At 39.1% G+C, this 18356-nt stretch overlaps 1 protein-coding gene across 1 annotated transcript in view; it reads right to left on the reverse strand.

Annotated features, from left to right (window-relative positions):
* larp1 (La ribonucleoprotein 1, translational regulator) overlaps window positions 1–18356 on the reverse strand; it is a 52851-nt gene that overhangs the window by 17904 nt on the left and 16591 nt on the right. The window contains exons 6-8 of the mRNA XM_052103881.1: window positions 9020–9172; window positions 1042–1207; window positions 102–246 (exon numbers count right to left, since the gene is read on the reverse strand). Coding sequence (XP_051959841.1) covers window positions 102–246; window positions 1042–1207; window positions 9020–9172 — 464 coding nt within the window. The remainder of the gene's footprint in view (window positions 1–101; window positions 247–1041; window positions 1208–9019; window positions 9173–18356) is intronic.

An 18356-nucleotide genomic window follows, 5' to 3' on the forward strand; every position in this document is an offset into this window, starting at 1 on the left:
AGAAAAGGTTTAACATTCAATATATAAATTAAAAAAGTGTAGGTGATAAATTAGTTATCGACTTTCTTCCAACAATCTATCGGTCGACTATTAGAACAAACCTCCAGAATGAGGTTGATGTTTGTCGTCAGAGCCTGCACACGGTGAAAGCTGCTGATCAGAGCAATGGGCAAGAAGCCCTCTTGATCCATCTTTCTACGCAAGAAGAAATCTCGCTCCAGATTATCAACACTGAAGTAATACTCGCTGCAGAAACAAACAAAAAACAGATCAACAACAATGAAGTCATGTACACTGCAGAAATAATATAATAACTTTGACAAGTCATAATGACAAGGTAGATGTAAGGTAGAAACATTAAATGCCAGAGACTCTGACACCATTGACCTCACAGCTAGTGAAATATGGGAAGACTGACTTTAATGCTGCCTGATTTTATTTATTTCAAAAAACAGGGACACCACTTTAAAACCTTAAAAAAGATGTAAATTTTTAGAACTTACCTCTTCCTCAATAGTTCAATAGCTTCTGGGTGAGTGCTAATATAAATGACAATTTTAATAAAGAGAAACTCAAATGAAATGGTACATTCGGGTTACAGACATGCTAATGATCATCTCCCATTATTTTCAAAGGGGAAATGTTTCTAATTTAAAAACAAATGGTTGGAAGTGATGTAAGGTCATGTGTTGTCTAATATCTCAAGAATCAGTGAGGACTTCAGTGTTCGTTGTTGTGTGCAGCGGGCACTACACAACATATATATGCTGAACAACAGCACAGGACACACTGGCACACATTTATTAATTGACAAAAAAACCTTCAACAGATGAAACCTGATACAAGTGCATATTGACTCAAATAAGGTTTGCCTCGGTTGCCAACGGTGACTAGATTTTTAATTAGGAGGCGGCACCTTTTTGTCCCATTTGCAACAATTGTAGTTGCAGTCTGGAGCCCTGGTATGTGTGGTTTCACATGTACATCAAACATTGTAACAGACATTGTAAAACAAAACATGATTACTGGTGATTGACTCACATTTGTCTCTTGATATAGTCCTTCAGCAGTTCCTGGTCCACTGTATTATACAGGTCAGTGCTGCTCATGTTGTCATAGTAATACGTCACTGTGCTGTTGAACTTCTGCCCGTATGCACCATCCTTCCCATCAAAGCCTTTATAGCCGTGGTAGTATTCATATTGACCTGATGAGACCAGAACATGAGTACTGTTGTAGTTGTGGATTCAACAGAGCAGCTCTAAAATGTGCTCTTTTATCCTCCTTGTGACCAGAGAAATAAATGAACACCTGCCACCAACCAAATGCAGACACATCTCAATCAGTGCTGGCTCCATGAGCAGAAAAGCAAAGAGGGTGAATGGTGGCTCTTACTGAAGTGAACCAAAAAGAGCCTACATCCAATTTCAAAGCCAGTCTGAAGGCAAAGATAATGGGATTCTTATATTTTAAGATCTTATTGCACATCTCTTAAATTTTATGTACATGTAGTATGTTATTGTATAGATTTGAATTGGAAAAATAAAAATGTCTGATCAAATTGGGCACTGCAAAGTTACAAATCTTTTCTACAATGTTTGTTCTTTCCTCCTCTGATGTCTTTATGTATACATGCCTCATGTGGATTCACTGCGTTTAGTCCTTTTATTACAATGACGATGACATCACTTACACTCTGTGAGCCACCCTGCTGTCTCGACTGAAGAATCGGATTTGAAATGCACTTAACAGGCATCAAATCTTGCACCTCATGTGAAGCACATATCAGATTTAACTTGATTTAGTTGATTTCAATGGAGTTTATGATGTGATACTCTAAAAAGCATTAAAATATAGACAGCACTAAAATTTTGATTGAACAATTATCAAAACATTTTGTTCCTGAACGAAATTGTATTATTTTTCAAATCAACATTTCTCTTCAGTCATCCGCCATCTTGGATTTATTTTTCACTGAGCTCATCACAGCTTTACCCAGTGGTGGGGATTTGTTCAGTTTGTTTATTGATTAATTTAATGACCAGCAGATGGCAACAAATGAGTGTCTTTTAAGATTTTAACGAGTCATTGCATTGAACCAAAATCAGGACAAAGCTAATTATCCTTTATTAAAAATGTGAGTGTCTGAATATCTATCATATTCTTAACTGCGGAACACAATGTAATTAAGCCCCACAAAAAACTGAACGAATGACAAGCAGCTCCTCCTCAAGTTCAGAATGACTGACAGATTCAGTGAAGCGTCTTTGTTCAGTGGGTCAAACCAATGATATGATCCTTCACAACCTGAACTTGAATGCTACTGACTCACATTTTAGTCAATCCTTGCAGGCTTGAAAAGCCACCATAGCAGTCTCGTGCTTCAAATTAGAGCTCAACTCATTTTCTTCAAAAGGGAGAGACATCAGTGAACGAGACCTACAAGTCAGTGTGTGGAAGTGAACGAGAACGATTTGTTCACTTAAAATATTTGTTTAAAAAGGGCGATTAATTCAAGCATGAAGCATCACTAGTGCTACAGTTTGGAACAGTACAGTTGAAGTCAGAAGTTTTCATATACTTTGAGCCAAAAACATTTAAACTCACAATTGTTTTTCACAATTCCAGTAATTTCATCATAAAAAAAACCTGTTCCATGTCTTAGGTCAGTTAGGATGATGCCCCTGAGCAGCACGCTGCAAACCCAGAAGCCGATTTGGCTGGAGAAGGAAATTCAGTGAGAATTGTTGAACATGTCGGCAATGCTGATGAAGGTCGTTGCTGACTTGGAGGATCTTGCTGTAATACTTCGATTGACTTCTGCCATGGAGATGAAATTCACTGAGGTGGTTTCAAGAGTGGGGGATGTCAAGAAACTGATTATCTGGAGTCATCAGAGAGGGAATTAGCTGCTAAAACACTAGCAACCAAGGTGGATATGGAGAAACGTAACCAGCAGAATAACATCAGAATTGTTGGAGGTCAAAGAAGGTCAGGATATGGTGAAATTCCTGGACTGGCTCTTCCAGAGTCTGCTCGACATAACAGGCCATAAGCTGGAAATAGAGCGAGCGAGCAAGTTTCCGGCTCAGCGATCTGCTGAAGGTACCACAAAATAACTTAGCCAATTGACTTAATGAAGGACACCGCTTGCTGGGGACATGTAAATATTTTACGGCCTTCCTTAGCATCTATTCTCAATTTGCCAGGAACATCAGTCCAAAGCGAACTTCCGTTGATGTAAGAGTTTCTGGCAATTCCTTGAAATCAATCACGTTTCTGTCGTCAAATTCGCAAAGTCTGGGAAAAAGAAAATGCTGTTGTTCTTCCAAAAAATCCTTCCTTTACTCCTTGCCTTGCGTAACACAAGAGCTTTATAGGATGATCTCAGAAATTTGGGCAGAATTGATCGGGGCCCGTCTCCCTCAGGATCGCGGAGCCGGAACCCTGTGAGCTTGTGAATGTCGTCTGATGGCCTCAGAGAATTGACCCGACTGAAATACAGATATAATACTATTTTGTCATGGAAGGTGGAGTTTCAGGGCAAGACAGTCATATTTTGAGTCCGGGGACAAAGCATGGAAGCATCTGGCTAGATATATAAAGCAAAGAGGGTCTTATTCTACCATTCCCTCAGTGATCTGCTGGGGGTCAAATTTTTACCTCAGCCATTGATATTAATAATGCTTTTAAAGAATTATATCTTAATCTCTATAGTTCCAAATCTTCGTCTAAGGATGAAGATATTAGAAACTTTGTGGAACCAGTAGAACTCCCTAAACTGGTGACTGAGCAAAAAAATTATCTTGATTTGGCGATAACCTTTGAGGCGATTGGCGAGGTAAATAAGGCCTTGCCTGAGGCCAGATGGCTTTACTGCTGAATTGTTTAGATCTTGTGCTAAAGAACTGGCTCCACTTTTGATAGAATTTTATACGGAATCATTAAAGAATGGAAAGCTTCTGCCAACCGTAACACAAGCCCGGATCAGTCCGATTCTTAAAAACGACAAAGATCCAAGCGAGTATAAGAGTTAGCCTTATTTTCCTGATCCAGCTAGACGTAAAATTAAAAGAAATCTGGCTAACTGATTAAGTTATGACCTCTCATATGGCACTTTTCCACTTGCACATTACGGTTCGACTCGCCTCAACTCCACTCGCTTTACTTTTCTGAGCTTGGATTTCCACTGCAGTTTAGTACCGCATCTTCATAGTTGCGCCGCCTCTACTGCCGTGACATCATCTTAAACACAACACAAACTGAGCAAAACAATAACACAACCACAAGCTGTTACCTACTAGCTCATTGTGCTGCATAAAGCGGTTGCATGGTGATTTTTTTTACACCAGTGTAACAGTTAAATTGGCCTGGACATTGTAGAAGCAAGCTTCCAGTAGATGGTCAACTAAATAAAGTGAAGCTTTCAAGCAGAGTATAGTTAACGTACTCTGAGGATGGTACGTTTTGTTAACGTAACAAAACGTACCATCATCCATCGTGGCTGTGTCAAGGGCACTCTACCTCCCATTGCTTGTCGGTTTAGTTAGCGTCCATTTGGTCAGACCACTTCCACTTTTTCTTGAGGTTTCTGTTGTCACTTAAGTTTTAGGTTTAACTTTTCCCTACACTGTTGTTAGGTCCGGTGGTAGCCGTGTGCGGCCATCAGCTGAGACACTTCCTGAGAGACTTTATAGTTTTCTCTCATCGCTAACGAGTGGACCGTCTGAAACTCGTTTATTGACCATGCCGTGGTTTTGCTCACAGCCATTTCATTTTTTACAATTCGAAAGTCCTTAAAAACTTTCTAACTTTAAAACTAGCGGGTTGATTTCACATATCGGAAATCCAATGACGCTAGTAGTGATGATTCTCTCTGACCAATCAGAGATCTCCAGGATTTTTACGTCACATTAAGTATCGGCTCGGCTGGAACCTCGACCAAGGTGGTGCTAAAAAAAAAGTATCAGGTACCAGGTACTATCCACAGTGGAAAACCCCAAAAAAGCGAGCTGAGACGAGTTGTACGGTGCAGTGGAAAAGCCCCATTATACATATAGATCAGGTAAGGTTTATTCGGGGTCGCAGCTCTTCTGATAACAAAGCGTTTCATCAATATCATGTGGTCAGTGGCGAGTGTTGCTGCCATCTACCTTGATGCAGAAAAAGCGTTTGATATGGTAGAATGGTATTATCTTTTAAGATTTTTAAAATATATGGGCTTGGGAATGATTTTATTAAACGGATTAAATTGCGTTATAGACACCCGGTAGCGGCGGTACAAACAAATGGATTAATTTCAGATTATTTTAATCTGTATAGGAGGCACCAGGCAGGGTTGCCCTCTTTCCCAATTATAGTTCTGTCTTGCCCTGGATCAATTAGCAGCCACGAAAAGGAAGATCATTTTCCATGGGTGGTGGCGGGAGGTATGGCACATAAGCTTTTCCTTTACGCAGATGATATTTCATTATTCGTCTCCGACCCCACTAGATCTATGCCTTGCCTCCACAGAATTATTAATTCCTTTTCCAAATTCACAGCATACAGAGTCAATTGGTCTAAATCCGAAGCTTTGGCTCTGACAGCATACTGCCCAGCAACAGCTTTTCAGCCGGGCGTCTTCCAGTGGCCCAAGCAGGGAATTAATATTTGGGCATTTTATTCCCAGCAAATGTGTCTGATTTAGTGAAGTACATTTTGACCCCTTAATAAAATGTTATTCGAGTCGATGTGGGCAGGTGGGCTTCATTACATCTATCTATGATTGGGAAGGTTAATGTAATTAAAAAGAATTGTATTCCAAAATTCAACTACCTGCTACAAATCGCTCCATGTAGATGTCCCCCTCTCTTAATTCAAGCAATTTGATAGCATAGTGAAGTCATTCATTTTAAATGGTTAGCGACCCATATTACATTTCAATAAGTTACATAAGCCGATTGACAAAGGTTGTCCAAGCCTTCCCAAGATTTTGTTTTATTATTATGCATTCGTCTCAGACATTTGGTTCATTGGTTGCTTCCACTTGAGAGCCCCTCCCTGGTTTTGTATTAACAGGAAGTTATTGCCCCTAATTTGCCATTGCAAAGCCTTTCTATAAAATTAATCAGAGAAGTTAAGCTACACCCAGTTATCTCACATTTGCACTCAGTATGGACAAAAGCATCTAGAATGTTTAATTCAGACATTCATTTAAATGTTGCCTTGAGCATATGGCTGAACCCAAAATTATGTATTAATAAGTCCCCATTCTACTGGACAGAGTGGATTGTGAGGGAGATTAATACGCTCTGTGACCTATATGAGAGTGGATTGTTGAGATCCTTTGAAAATTTGGTTCAACATTTTGGGATTCCCAGATCTCAGTTCTTTTTAGGCATTTACAGCTATGCCACCTGCTCTGTACTATTTTTGGGAGTAGTACACACCCCAATAAAATGGCAGATACTCAGAGTGCTTACTGCAAAAGCAGATACTGCTTTTGGAAAAGGTCATGGAGGCATCACTGTAGGCCATCTTGCTGCTAATTCAGAGTCTGGGGGATGGAGCTTTAACTTCTATCAAGAGATTATGGGAGAAAGATTTAAACTTTGTTTTGGAGGAGGAAGTCTGGGCTAAGATTAAAAAAAAAATTGTCTGTATCTAGATGAAAGGGTGCGCCTTATGCAATTCAAGATTTTACACAGATTTTATTGGACACACTCTAGATTGTATAGGCTTGGTCTTAAAGACACATCCACCTGGTGGCGATGTCAATCAGAGGATGGAGACACGGCATGTTTTTTGGTCGGGTGTTGATATTCAGAGTTTTGTGTGTGACGTGTTGGGCATTCTGGTTTAGTTTTGCCCTGAGGGAGCATAGTGAAGTTTTGGGAGATGGTGCGGTCATCATTATAGGGTATAAAACACATAAAAAATTGGGTCGTGACCAGTGTTTTGATGAGCAGACCGATATTTTGAATGGGATGAAAGTCGGCTGGAGCGCCCTCATTTTGGGAGTGGTGCGCGGAGATGGGGAGGGTGCATCTTTCGAGGAGGAGTCATGTAGAAGGCTGGGGATCTGGGATTCATTTGATGCTAAATGGGGCAGTTATTTGGTGCTTTTTGGGGATGCTCAGAGGGGCTGTGGTGAGAGAAGCATAGTTTTAGGTGTGTATGATTATTAATGTTTTATTTTTATTTTTTTTATTTTGTATGTTTGTACTTATGTGTGACAAACAGGCATGTTCTTTGGGGTTCGGGGTGGGGTTGGTGATTGGGGAGGGGTAGTAGTGAGAGTTAAATGTTGATTCAGTGTTTTGTTTTTCTTTGTCATCTATAGGAGTCAATAAAAAAATGTTAATCGGAAAAAGAATATGAAATGTCAGAATAATAGTAGAAACAATTATTTATTTCAGCTTTATTTCTTTCAACACATTCCCAGTAGGTCAGAAGTTTACATACAATTTGTTAGTATTTGGTAGCATTGCCTTTAAATTATTTAACTTGGGTCAAATGTTTTGGATAGTCTTCCATAATCTTTTCACAATAAATTGCTGGAATTTTGGCCAATTCCATTAAAATTAAGGCTCCACCTTTCAAGACGGCACAATATCTGACTGCACTGCTTGGCTATTATGAATAAAACAACGCTAAATTAAAAAAAATAGACTTTGGAGACAGACTCATTTTGTTTACGAGACTCTAATATATAAGATCTTATACAGTTTTACAACATGAATGCTGCTCCGATTCCATAGTTTGTTGAAGAACGATGATGAAGGGTAATTCTTTCAGGCAAGATCTCATGAAAACAATGGAGAATATATCAATATTTCTCAGATTTTTTATGGACAAAAAGTGTTATTGGATGTTTTTCAATGACCATTTGTCATGGACAATTAACCTAAGTGTGCGAACTGGATTCATCTGGCGATCGCGTTTTCTTAAAAAAGGTATGAAGTTCTGTTATGATATTGCATGTGTTCATTTGTACTCCTAAAACAAATAACTAAATTGCTGTTTCTGGAGCATTGCTATTGTGAAACGATCAAATATCAATGTTGAACCCTTAGACCTTTGAAAAGATGTATAATTTGTTAACATTAATTACATTTAAAGACGGTAAATTATATATTAAATGTAAGAGTGACGTCAATACTGCGTGCGGGCGATTGCATATCAACAGGGTAACTTCCTGGCTGACGTCTTGAGATGTTGCTTCAATTAATTGAATTGACACAGAATGTGTCTCCTTCCTGAGTGGTATGATGGCTGCGTGGTCCCATGGTGTTTATATTTGCTTACTACTGTTTGTAAAGAGGATCATTGTACCTTCAGGCATTTGGAAATTGCTCCCAAGGATGAACCAGACTTGTGGAGTTCCAAAACAAATTCTCCCTGAGGTCTTGGCTGATTTCTTATGATTTTCCCATGATATCTAGCAAAGAGGCACGGAGTTTGAAGGTAGGCTTTAAAATAAATCCACAGGTGCACCTCCAATTCAGTACACCACCTATCAGAAGCAAATTGTCTAAAGGCTTGGCATAATTTTCCAAACTGTTTAAAAGGCACAGTTAACTTATCGCATGTAAACTTCTGACCACTGGAACTGTGATAGTCAATTAAAAGTGAAACAATCCATATGTAAACAATTGTTGGAAAAATTACTTGTGTCATGCACATAGTAGTGTCCTAAACAAGTGGTCAAAACTATAGTTTGCTAATATTAAATCTGTGGAGTGGTTAAAAAATTAGTTTTAATGGCTTCAATCGAAGTGTATGCAAACTTCTGACTTCAACTGTATGTGATGTCTTAAAACTACTGTCTATGTCGGCAGCTCACTAGACTTTGTAACAAAAGTTGACACACATATTTAAAAGAGTCACTCTAATACATCACAAGATGAAACACAAATAAACAAAAATATGAATCCCACGGAGCAAATTAACTGTCAAAAGGCAGCTGGCTTCAGCAATATAGCGGAACTAAAATGTTATTAAGATGAATATTATATTTGACTGAATATTATTGTACCTCTGTTAGATCCTCTTCCGCGTCCTCGTCCTCTTCCTCTCCCGCGGCCACGGCCTCTAACAGTGCCTCTGTAGGGCGCACCCTCACTCTTCACACTGGACACTTCATCATGATCATCTTTAAAGTCGTGATCAAACTTTCCACTGTGCCAGTCTGTAAACACACAAACACAATATATTGCTGTTGAAGGAAGAAATACAACAGCAAATGATCGAGAACATTCATCCCTTTGAAAATAGAAAAGGGTTGTTGACATCACACAACAAATTTGTGTTACAAATATATAATATACAACCAGTTCATGTTTTATAAAAAATGATTCAACTGGAGTCACGTGACGGCTGATGTTCCCATCCAAATTGAGAAAAGATGCTAAGGATGGCCCTAAAAAATTCACATGCCCACAGCAAGATTTGTCCTTCATAAAAACAATGGAGCAAGTTATTTTTTGGTATTCACGTTGCAGCCGAGTGAGCCAAACTCTCTGAACCTTCATTTGACTGTTTGAGGGACGGAGCGCTTTTTTTGGTTTCTTTTTCTGCCTAGCGGCTGGAGTTTGTCTACTGGAATAACACTTCCTTAGGACAGTGTTTTGGATGAATCTGCATGTTCTTTTTGCTTATGCCTCCTATTGGCTGGAGTTTGTTTTGTGGAGTATTTCTTGCAAGACTTGAGTGATTAGGTCATTTGTTGCACTCTTGTAGCAGTCGAATGGGCCAGCTCACTGAACATTCAATTGACTGTCCGAGGAAAATTAGTGGCTTTTTTTTGTGTGCTGGTTCCGCCTAGTGGCTGGAGTTTGTTTTGTGGAGGAACAACCTTCAAAACAGTTATGTGGATGAATCTACATGTTCTTTTTTTATTCCGCCTATTGGCTGGAGTTTGTTTTATAGATTATATAGTTTGTTGTGTAATTCTGTCTCACAAAATGTTTATAGAAACACTGGAATTGAGCATTCCGATGGCAAAAGTGTTGCGAGGGCTCTCGTAGGCGTACATTGATTGTTTGAGTTTAGAGGGAACGTTGTCGTGCGCAGGGTTAATGCGCACATTTTTCTTATTCTGTTTGTTTGGTTCTGGGGAAGTTCGGGGTTTGGTTGTTGCCCTAATGTTGGAATGTGGTCTTTATAATTTTTGTTTTTGACTAAATCTATTTTTTCTCATGTCAAAATGTCAAATGTTAATATGAGTGGATTGTCTCTCCCCACGTGGAATGGGTTGGGGCACCCCATAAAATAAACAAAACTTTTTTTACATTTTATTAAACATAAGAAATATGATGCCGTTTCTAAAAGAAACGCAGCTTTCCCTGCAGGAAGCTGAAACATTTGGGAAGATATGGGGTGGACATGTTTTCTTTAATGCTGGCTAAAGTAAGAGCATGGGAGTCATTACACTGATAAGGAAGCATCTACAATTCAAATGTCTCAAACAATTAAAGATAAATTAGGAAGAGTCATTATCGTTTTAGAAGAAATTCAGGTGCGAAGGATGATTTTGGCTAATATTTACACAGCCAACGCTGATCAGGGCTTTTTTATAGACCTTGAAGTGATATTGCAAGTCGCTGGCACCCCTTATAATACAATATTGGGAGGAGACTTTAAATCAATTGATTGTCCTTGATTATAGTGAAGCAAAAGTGTGCAAGCCCCCTAGAGCTACAGTGACACCTCACAGGATATGTAAAAATCTTGATCTTACAGATATTTGGAGACTTTGAACACATCTGGCAGGGACTATAAATTTTTTTCATCAATCTTTAAGATTTATTCTAGGGATCGTCACGTGACCCAGAGTGAGATGGCTGCCTGAGTTCTTTGCTCTGCTCAAATTTTCAAATAATTAACATTTATTCCTCCAAATTCTCATTTTATCTCGTCGAACGGATTTATAACCATGTCAGACACAACTTCTGACAAAGACTTTCCTATTTTTGGCACGACGCGCTCGCAGAAGGCTAAAGGAAAAGATAAGAAGTCTACTCACCACGCGTCTTCGGCTGAATCTGAGGTTAACGCAGTTGATTCACAATTGGGTATGTCGTTGATTTTATCAGAAATAAAGGCCAACGGATCGAGGCTCGACGGAATTAATAGTCATCTGGAGGGGATAGCCAGTTCAGTGTCTTGCCTTCAGAATTCATTCGCCGCACTCACCGAGAGAGTAACGGGTGCTGAAACTCGCTTGGAAGAAACTGAACGGAGGATTTCGGCTGTCGAAGATTCGGCAGCAACTACTGAAGGGCAGCTGGCAAGTTTGAAGGTGATGGTGGATCAAATGCAGACAAAGATAGACGATCTTGAAAACAGAGGTCGCCACAAGAATCTGAAAATAGTGGGTCTGCCAGAGAAAGCTGAGGGCTCCGGCCCGCTCTCGGCGTATTTGCGTGACATGATTCCGAAATGGTTAGATTTGTCTGCTGACTTTCCTGCACTGGACATCGAGAGGGCCCACAGATCTCCCACCTTCGCATCTAACAACCCGAATTCAGCTCCGAGAAGTATTTTAGTTCGGTTTCTACGGTTCACTGATAAGGATGTAATTCTGAGGGTGGCACTTAAGACGGTTATGCACAATGGCTCAGAGCTTCGATTCTACTCAGATTTGTCAGCGGGCCTGCTGCAGAAACGCCGTGAGTTCGCGACCGTGAGTAAAGCTTTGGCTGCCCGCGGTCTGTACTGTGGGTTCGCTTATCCGGCCAGGCTCAGGTGTCTGCATAACGGAAAGATTCACTTGTTCGATGACCCGAAGTCAGCCAAGGCTTTTTTGGATTCCCTGGTCCAATAATTTTTACTTCGGTTTGAAATATAGCTACACCCTAGGCAATATCCAAAATGTTATTACTACCCACGCAGGTTTGGAACTTTTCATATACCTTGTATACGTGGCTGGTATGAAAGGGAAGGTATTTTATTTTATTTCAAATGTTTATTTGTTTATTTTAATAATTATTATCTCAATGGTTTCTTGTATTTCTGTTATATGTTTATAGTACATAGTTTAGTGGAGCGGGTCGTGACGGGGCTGTATAACTTGGTGGTAGTGTGTTATCAGCTGTTTCAAGGTTTCTTATGTTATTTTGTGACTTTTTGACATCATCTGTGCCACATCATTTGGGGATGGGGCCTTGGGGGGAGGGTTTTACAGGTTTGTTATGTTTTTTACTTGTGGTACACTTTTGTTCGTATCTGGTATCTCATACTGACATCATTTATTGTATGTCGTTGCATGCTATCATTCTTTTGACTCTCTTGTTTTTCTGTATGCAGAACGTTCTTAAATTAGTAACTTGGAACGTGAAGGGCATAGGTCATGTAATTAAGAGGAAGAAAATTCTAACGTTCCTTAAAAAGGAACATGCATCTATAGCGCTATTACAGGAAACTCATTTATCTGATAAGGAACATAAGAAGTTGAAAAGAGACTGGGTTGGTCAGATTTATTTTTCTTCATTCTCATCAAATAGTAGGGGTACTGCAATTCTTATTCATAAAAATATTCCATTCATTCTCGAACATGCAGAATATGACTCTGATGGAAGATTCGTGTTGATTTCTGGTTTTATTCTTGGAAGACATATCACTGTAGGGAATGTATACGCTCCAAATATAGATTGCCCCAATTTTATGTCATATGTGGTCTTAAAGTTTAACCAGTTTTGCAAGAACATTGGATTTTTGGGAGGTGATTTCAATTGCGTACTTGATGGAAATTTAGATAAATCCTCACCCCGGGTTTTAATTGGTTGTAAATCCTCGCATATTTTGCGTAATACTTGTAAGGATCTTGGTCTGGTGGATATTTGGAGAGAGCTGCATCCAAAAGACAGGGATTATACTTTCTACTCTCATTCTCACAACTCTTATTCTAGACTGGATTATTTTTTCATACCTTCTGAGTGTATATACATTGTGTGAGTTCTTGTCATATTGGCCCTATTGTGTTATCTGATCATGGCCCCGTTTATTTAAATATTGATATTAGTATATCAATGCAGAAGTCAACCTACTGGAAATTCAACACTTCATTTTTAAGCAATACCGATTTTTGCTCTGATTTTAGACAGAAAATAATTTAATACTGGCAGGATAATCAGAATTCGCCTGTTTCCCTCGCAATAAAATGGGACGCTGCCAAAGCCACAATGCGAGGCTACCTTATTGCTCATGCTTCTCTGATGAAGAAACTTAGAACCCAGAAAAGGGAAGAATTGGAAGCTGAAGTAAATTTTCTGGAAAAACAACATAAAAGATTCCCAAATCAAGATAATTGGATTTTGTTAATTAATGCCAGAGCCAAGCTTAATCTAGATCATACAGAACATGTTAAAAAGTTATTATTTTTTAGCAAACAGTGGTACTACGAATTTGGAAACAAGCCCAGTCGCCTTCTGGCCTTCCAGTTAAAAAAAGAGCAGAACGAAAGAACCATAAAAGCAATTAAGACATCTGAAGGCAGAATGAACTTTGATCCCCAGGACATTAACACCACTTTCTCTGATTTTTTCAGAACTCTTTATACAACTGGGTACAGTGGCTCCAGTGAATATTTGCTGAATTTCCTGCATGAGATTCCTCTTTCTAGTATTTCGGGAGATGCTAGGGCCTTTTTAAATTCCCCTTTTACCAAGGAAGAAATCAGGCAATCTATACAATCAATGCCAAATGGTAAAGCTCCCGGCCCAGACGGGTTTCCCTTAGGATTTTATAAGCAATTCTGGCCTGAGCTTTGTCCAATTTTAATGCAAGCAATAAATAGTCCGTTAGATTCAAATTTGATGCCTGAATCCTGGTCATTGGCGGTTATCAGCCTGCTTCTGAAAAAAGACAAAGACCCAGTGAAATGCTCCTCTTATCGCCCAATTAGCTTACTAAATGTGGATTATAAAATTGTAGCAAAATCTTTAGCTCAGCAGCTTGAAACTGTTTTACCCTGCATTGTCAACCCAGATCAAACAGGTTTCGTGAAGTCCAGATACGGCACTGATAATATTTGTAGAGTGCTGAATGTTATAGATTATTTAAATGTTTCCAAGGACCCTGCCTTCATTATATCCCTTGATGCCGAAAAGGCATTTGATAGGGTGGAATGGCCTTTTCTTTTTGCAGTATTAGAGAAAGTAGAACTAGGATCTAATTTTATCAGTTTAGTTAAACTTTGATATTTTAATCCTATGGCTCAAGTTAACACTAACAAAGTGTTGTCTGACAGGTTTTCAGTTAGCAGAGGCTGTCGTCAAGGCTGCCCACTCTCCCCATTGCTATTCTCTTTGGTTACTGAACCACTGGCTGTTGCTGTGAGAATTAATGCTAACATACATGGTATTAAAATAGGTCCAGATGAACATCGTATATCCCTTTATGCAGACGATGTTCTGCTCTATCTTAAATACCCTGAGACCTCTACTGATGCAATTCTTGCTGTAACTGAAAAATACAGTAATTTTTCAGGATATAAGATTAATTTGGAAAAATCTCAAGCTCTGAACATGCATGTTCCCTGCGAAGCTGTTTCAAATTCCCCCTTTCATTTAGCAGGTTCTGGATTTCAATATTTGGGAATCAATATCACACCCGATTTGGAAAATCTGTTTAAAGCCAATTATCCTCAGTTAATTACAAAAATTATTCAGAACCTATCAGATTGGTCAACGCTTCCAAATTCTTTTTTTGGCAGGATTAATGTTATAAGAATGAATATTCTTCTGAGATGGAACTTTCTGTTCCAAAACTTGCCATGCTACTTAACTACAGATTTTTTAAAAAAAGATTAATTCTTCGGTTTCAAGGTATATTTGGAATCATAAAAAACCCAGACTCAAACTTTCGTTTTTGATGAAACCGAGGGAATTAGGTGGGGCTTCGCTCCCCAATTTTCAGTTATATTTTTGGTCTGCACAAGTTAAACACGTGTTAAGTTGGTTTCTTAATAGATGCGATTCGCGCTGGACTGGGATTGAATCTTCAAGATGTTTTCCTAGACTGTTATGCTCTTTTGCTCTACAAAACATTGAATCTCTGACTAATATTTTCACTGTGACTAATACTCTTTTGGTGTGGAAGGATGTTAAGAAATATCTAGCTATTCCAAATAAGCTGTCTCTCAAGTCTCCTATCGCACTCAATCCTGATCTTCCCCCACCCATACAGAATATTGGTCTTCTGACCTGGAGGTTGAGTGTCGGAGCTTGGTCATTTGAGGTCATTTCAGTCATTAAGGCAGGAATTTAACCTTCCCAGTAATGATTTTTATAAATTTCTTCAATTACGGCACTTTTTAGAGTCACACTTAAAAGAAGGCAATATACGATTTGATTTGACTGAAATGGATTTAGGATCAAATTTTAGTGACGCGGAGTGGTTATCTGTTTGTACATGTGTTTTCCCTAAAGGTGTTTCGATTTCGGCCCATGAACAAAATTATAAATTTATTCACAGGACATATCTAACTCCAGTTCGCCTTCATAAAATGTTCCCCAATTCTTCTCAATTATGTTTCAAATGCAGGGCAGACACTGGTACGGTGATGCATGTGTTTTGGGATTGTGATAAAATTAAAAAGTTTACTGGAAGGAGATCCACAAAATTACTCAAGATTACTGGAAAGATGTTTGCACTGTCTCCAAATGTATATCTTCTGAACTGTAAAGCTGGTCTGTGCCTTGCTGGTGACAAAGAAACTGTACTGAATTTGTGTTTATATTTAGCAAGAAAATGTATTTTACTTCTATGGTCAACTCCTCAGACACCCTCAGTCAATATGTGGATAAGTCAGGCCGCTACTCTTCTACCTCTAGAGAAACTAACATATGATCTGCATCAAAGGTCTGATGTTTTCTGGCGCACTTGGTCTTCTCTGTGGAACTTTCTTGCAGATGCTCAGTGACTGATACATCCCTCTGTTGTTGTTTTTTTTATTTGACTCAGATATGCCCTGTTGTATTATAACTATTATTTCTATTTTTGTTATTTTATATGCATATATATTTGAACATGTATATGCAAAGATTGTAAGATGATATTTGGCTGTATGAGCTGTTATGAGATACCAGTACCACTGTTGTGTTATTGTAAAAAAAAAATCCAAGTCCCTCATTTCATCTGTTCCGATTGTTCAATTGGAAAGATTTTAGTCTCAGATCACGCCCTGGGGTGTGTTTAGAGGCGTTGCAACATAAGGAGAAAAATAAATCATATAGTTGCCGCTTTAAAGTATACCTTTTGCACAATCCTGAATACTAACATGCTAAAGGCTGAAATCAATGTCTATATAAAGACCAACTGTCCTAAAAATCTTGTGTGGGCATGACTTGGGAGGCACTTAAGGTGGTTCATAGGGGTTGGATCATACAGCATGCCTCATTCTTCAAAAAATCCAAAGCATGAGAACTCGGAGTTAGAAGGGAATTTTAAACGTGCTGAAGCACCGAATGTCATCTTATGGCTTCAGAGAATTGACCCGATTGAAATACAGATATACTACTATTTTGTTGCGGAAGGTGGAGTTTTGGCTATTAAGGGCAAGACAGTCATATTTTGAGTCGAGGACCAAAACAGGGAAGCTTTTGGCTAGATGTATTCATCAGGGAGAGAGTCTTACTACCATTGCCCAAAATCTTCTGGTGGTGAAATATTTACCTCAGACATTGATATTATTAATGCTTTTAAAGAATAATATCTTGATCTCTATAGCTCCACATCTTCGCTCTACTATATTCTATATATAGATATTAGAAACTTTGTCGAACCATAATAACTTCCTAAACTGACGATTGAGCAAAATATTGTCTTGATTCTGAGATAAACTTGGAGCTTGGCGAGGTAATTAAGGCCTTGCCTACAGACAAGGCTCCAAGGCCAGCTTTGCCGCTGAATGTTTTTAGAACCTATGATACAGAACTGGCTCCACTTTTGTTAGAAGTTTAGACAGAATAATTTAAGAATGGAAAGCTTCTGCCAACCATGACACAAGCCCGGATCAGTCTGATTCTTAAAAAGGACAAAGATCCTAGCGAATTTAAGAGGTACCATCCGATTTCCCCGATCCAGCTAGATGTCAAAATATTGTCAAAAATTCTGGCTAACCCATTCATTTATGACATCTCTTTTACATATAGATCTGGTGGGGTTTATTCAGGGCCGCAGCTCTTCTGGTAACATTAGGCGTTTCATCAATTTTATGTGGTCAGTGGCAAATGATAAGACAGCGGTCTCTGCCATCTCACTTGACACCGAAAAGGCATTTGATATGGTAGAATGGGATAATCTTAAGATTTTGGAAATATACTAGATTACATTTTAATAGGTTACATAGGCTGATTGACAATAGTGGGCTAGGCCTACCCAAGAGTTTGTTTTATTATTAAGCATTCGGTCTCAGACATTTGGCTCATTGGTTACTTCAACCTGAGAGAGCCCCTCCCTAGTTGAACAGGAAGTTATTGCCCCTATTTCGCCATTGCAAAGCCTATCAAACTATTCTGAGAAGTTAAGTTACACCCCGTTATCTAGCATTTGCATGCAGTATGGGCAAGTGTCCAGAGTGTTTAATTCAGACATTTATTTAAATGTTGCCTTGAGCATATGGCTAAACGCAAAATTATGTATTAATAAGTCCTCTTTCTGCTGGTCAGAGTGGTTTGTGAGGGAGGTTAATATACACGTGACCTATGAGAGTGGAGGGTTGAGATACTTCGAAAATTTGGTTCACATTTTGGGATTCCAGAACTCCGTTCTTCAGGTATTTAAAGCTGTGCCACCTGTTCTGTACTATTTTTGAGAGTAGCATACACCCCCCTAAACTGGCAGGTCATGAGGCATCAGTGTATTACTCACTGCTAATTTAGAGTTTAGGGGACAGAGCTTCAACTTCTATCAAGAGATTATGGTAGAAAGATTTAAAATTGTTATTGGTGGTGAGAGTGTGGGCTAGGATTTCCCAACAAACAAATCTATTACCCAGTCTTCTAATTTACATTTCCTCAAAAGCCGCCACCCTCCCCATCTCCATACACCACTTCTGAAATGGAGCCGGCCCAGCCGACCTCCAACCCTTAAAATAATTTGCCAGGCGATCATTACACTGGTCAGACCCCAATTTTTTATGTTTATTCCTCACATCGATGACCGCCCCATCACCAAAAACACAGAGTATGGTGAAAACGAGTGCCCAACACATTACACACTGAGCTCTGAAACGTCAACCAAAATTCCTGGATCTCAACACACCACTAAAAACATGGGCCGTGTCTACATCCTCCGATTGGCATCGCCAGCAGGAGAGTGTGTCTTTAAGACCAAGTCTATACAATCTAGAGGGGGTCCAACAGAATCTA

Source organism: Xyrauchen texanus, chromosome 34, assembly GCF_025860055.1.
Source record: "Xyrauchen texanus isolate HMW12.3.18 chromosome 34, RBS_HiC_50CHRs, whole genome shotgun sequence".
Lineage (NCBI taxonomy): Eukaryota > Metazoa > Chordata > Actinopteri > Cypriniformes > Catostomidae > Xyrauchen > Xyrauchen texanus.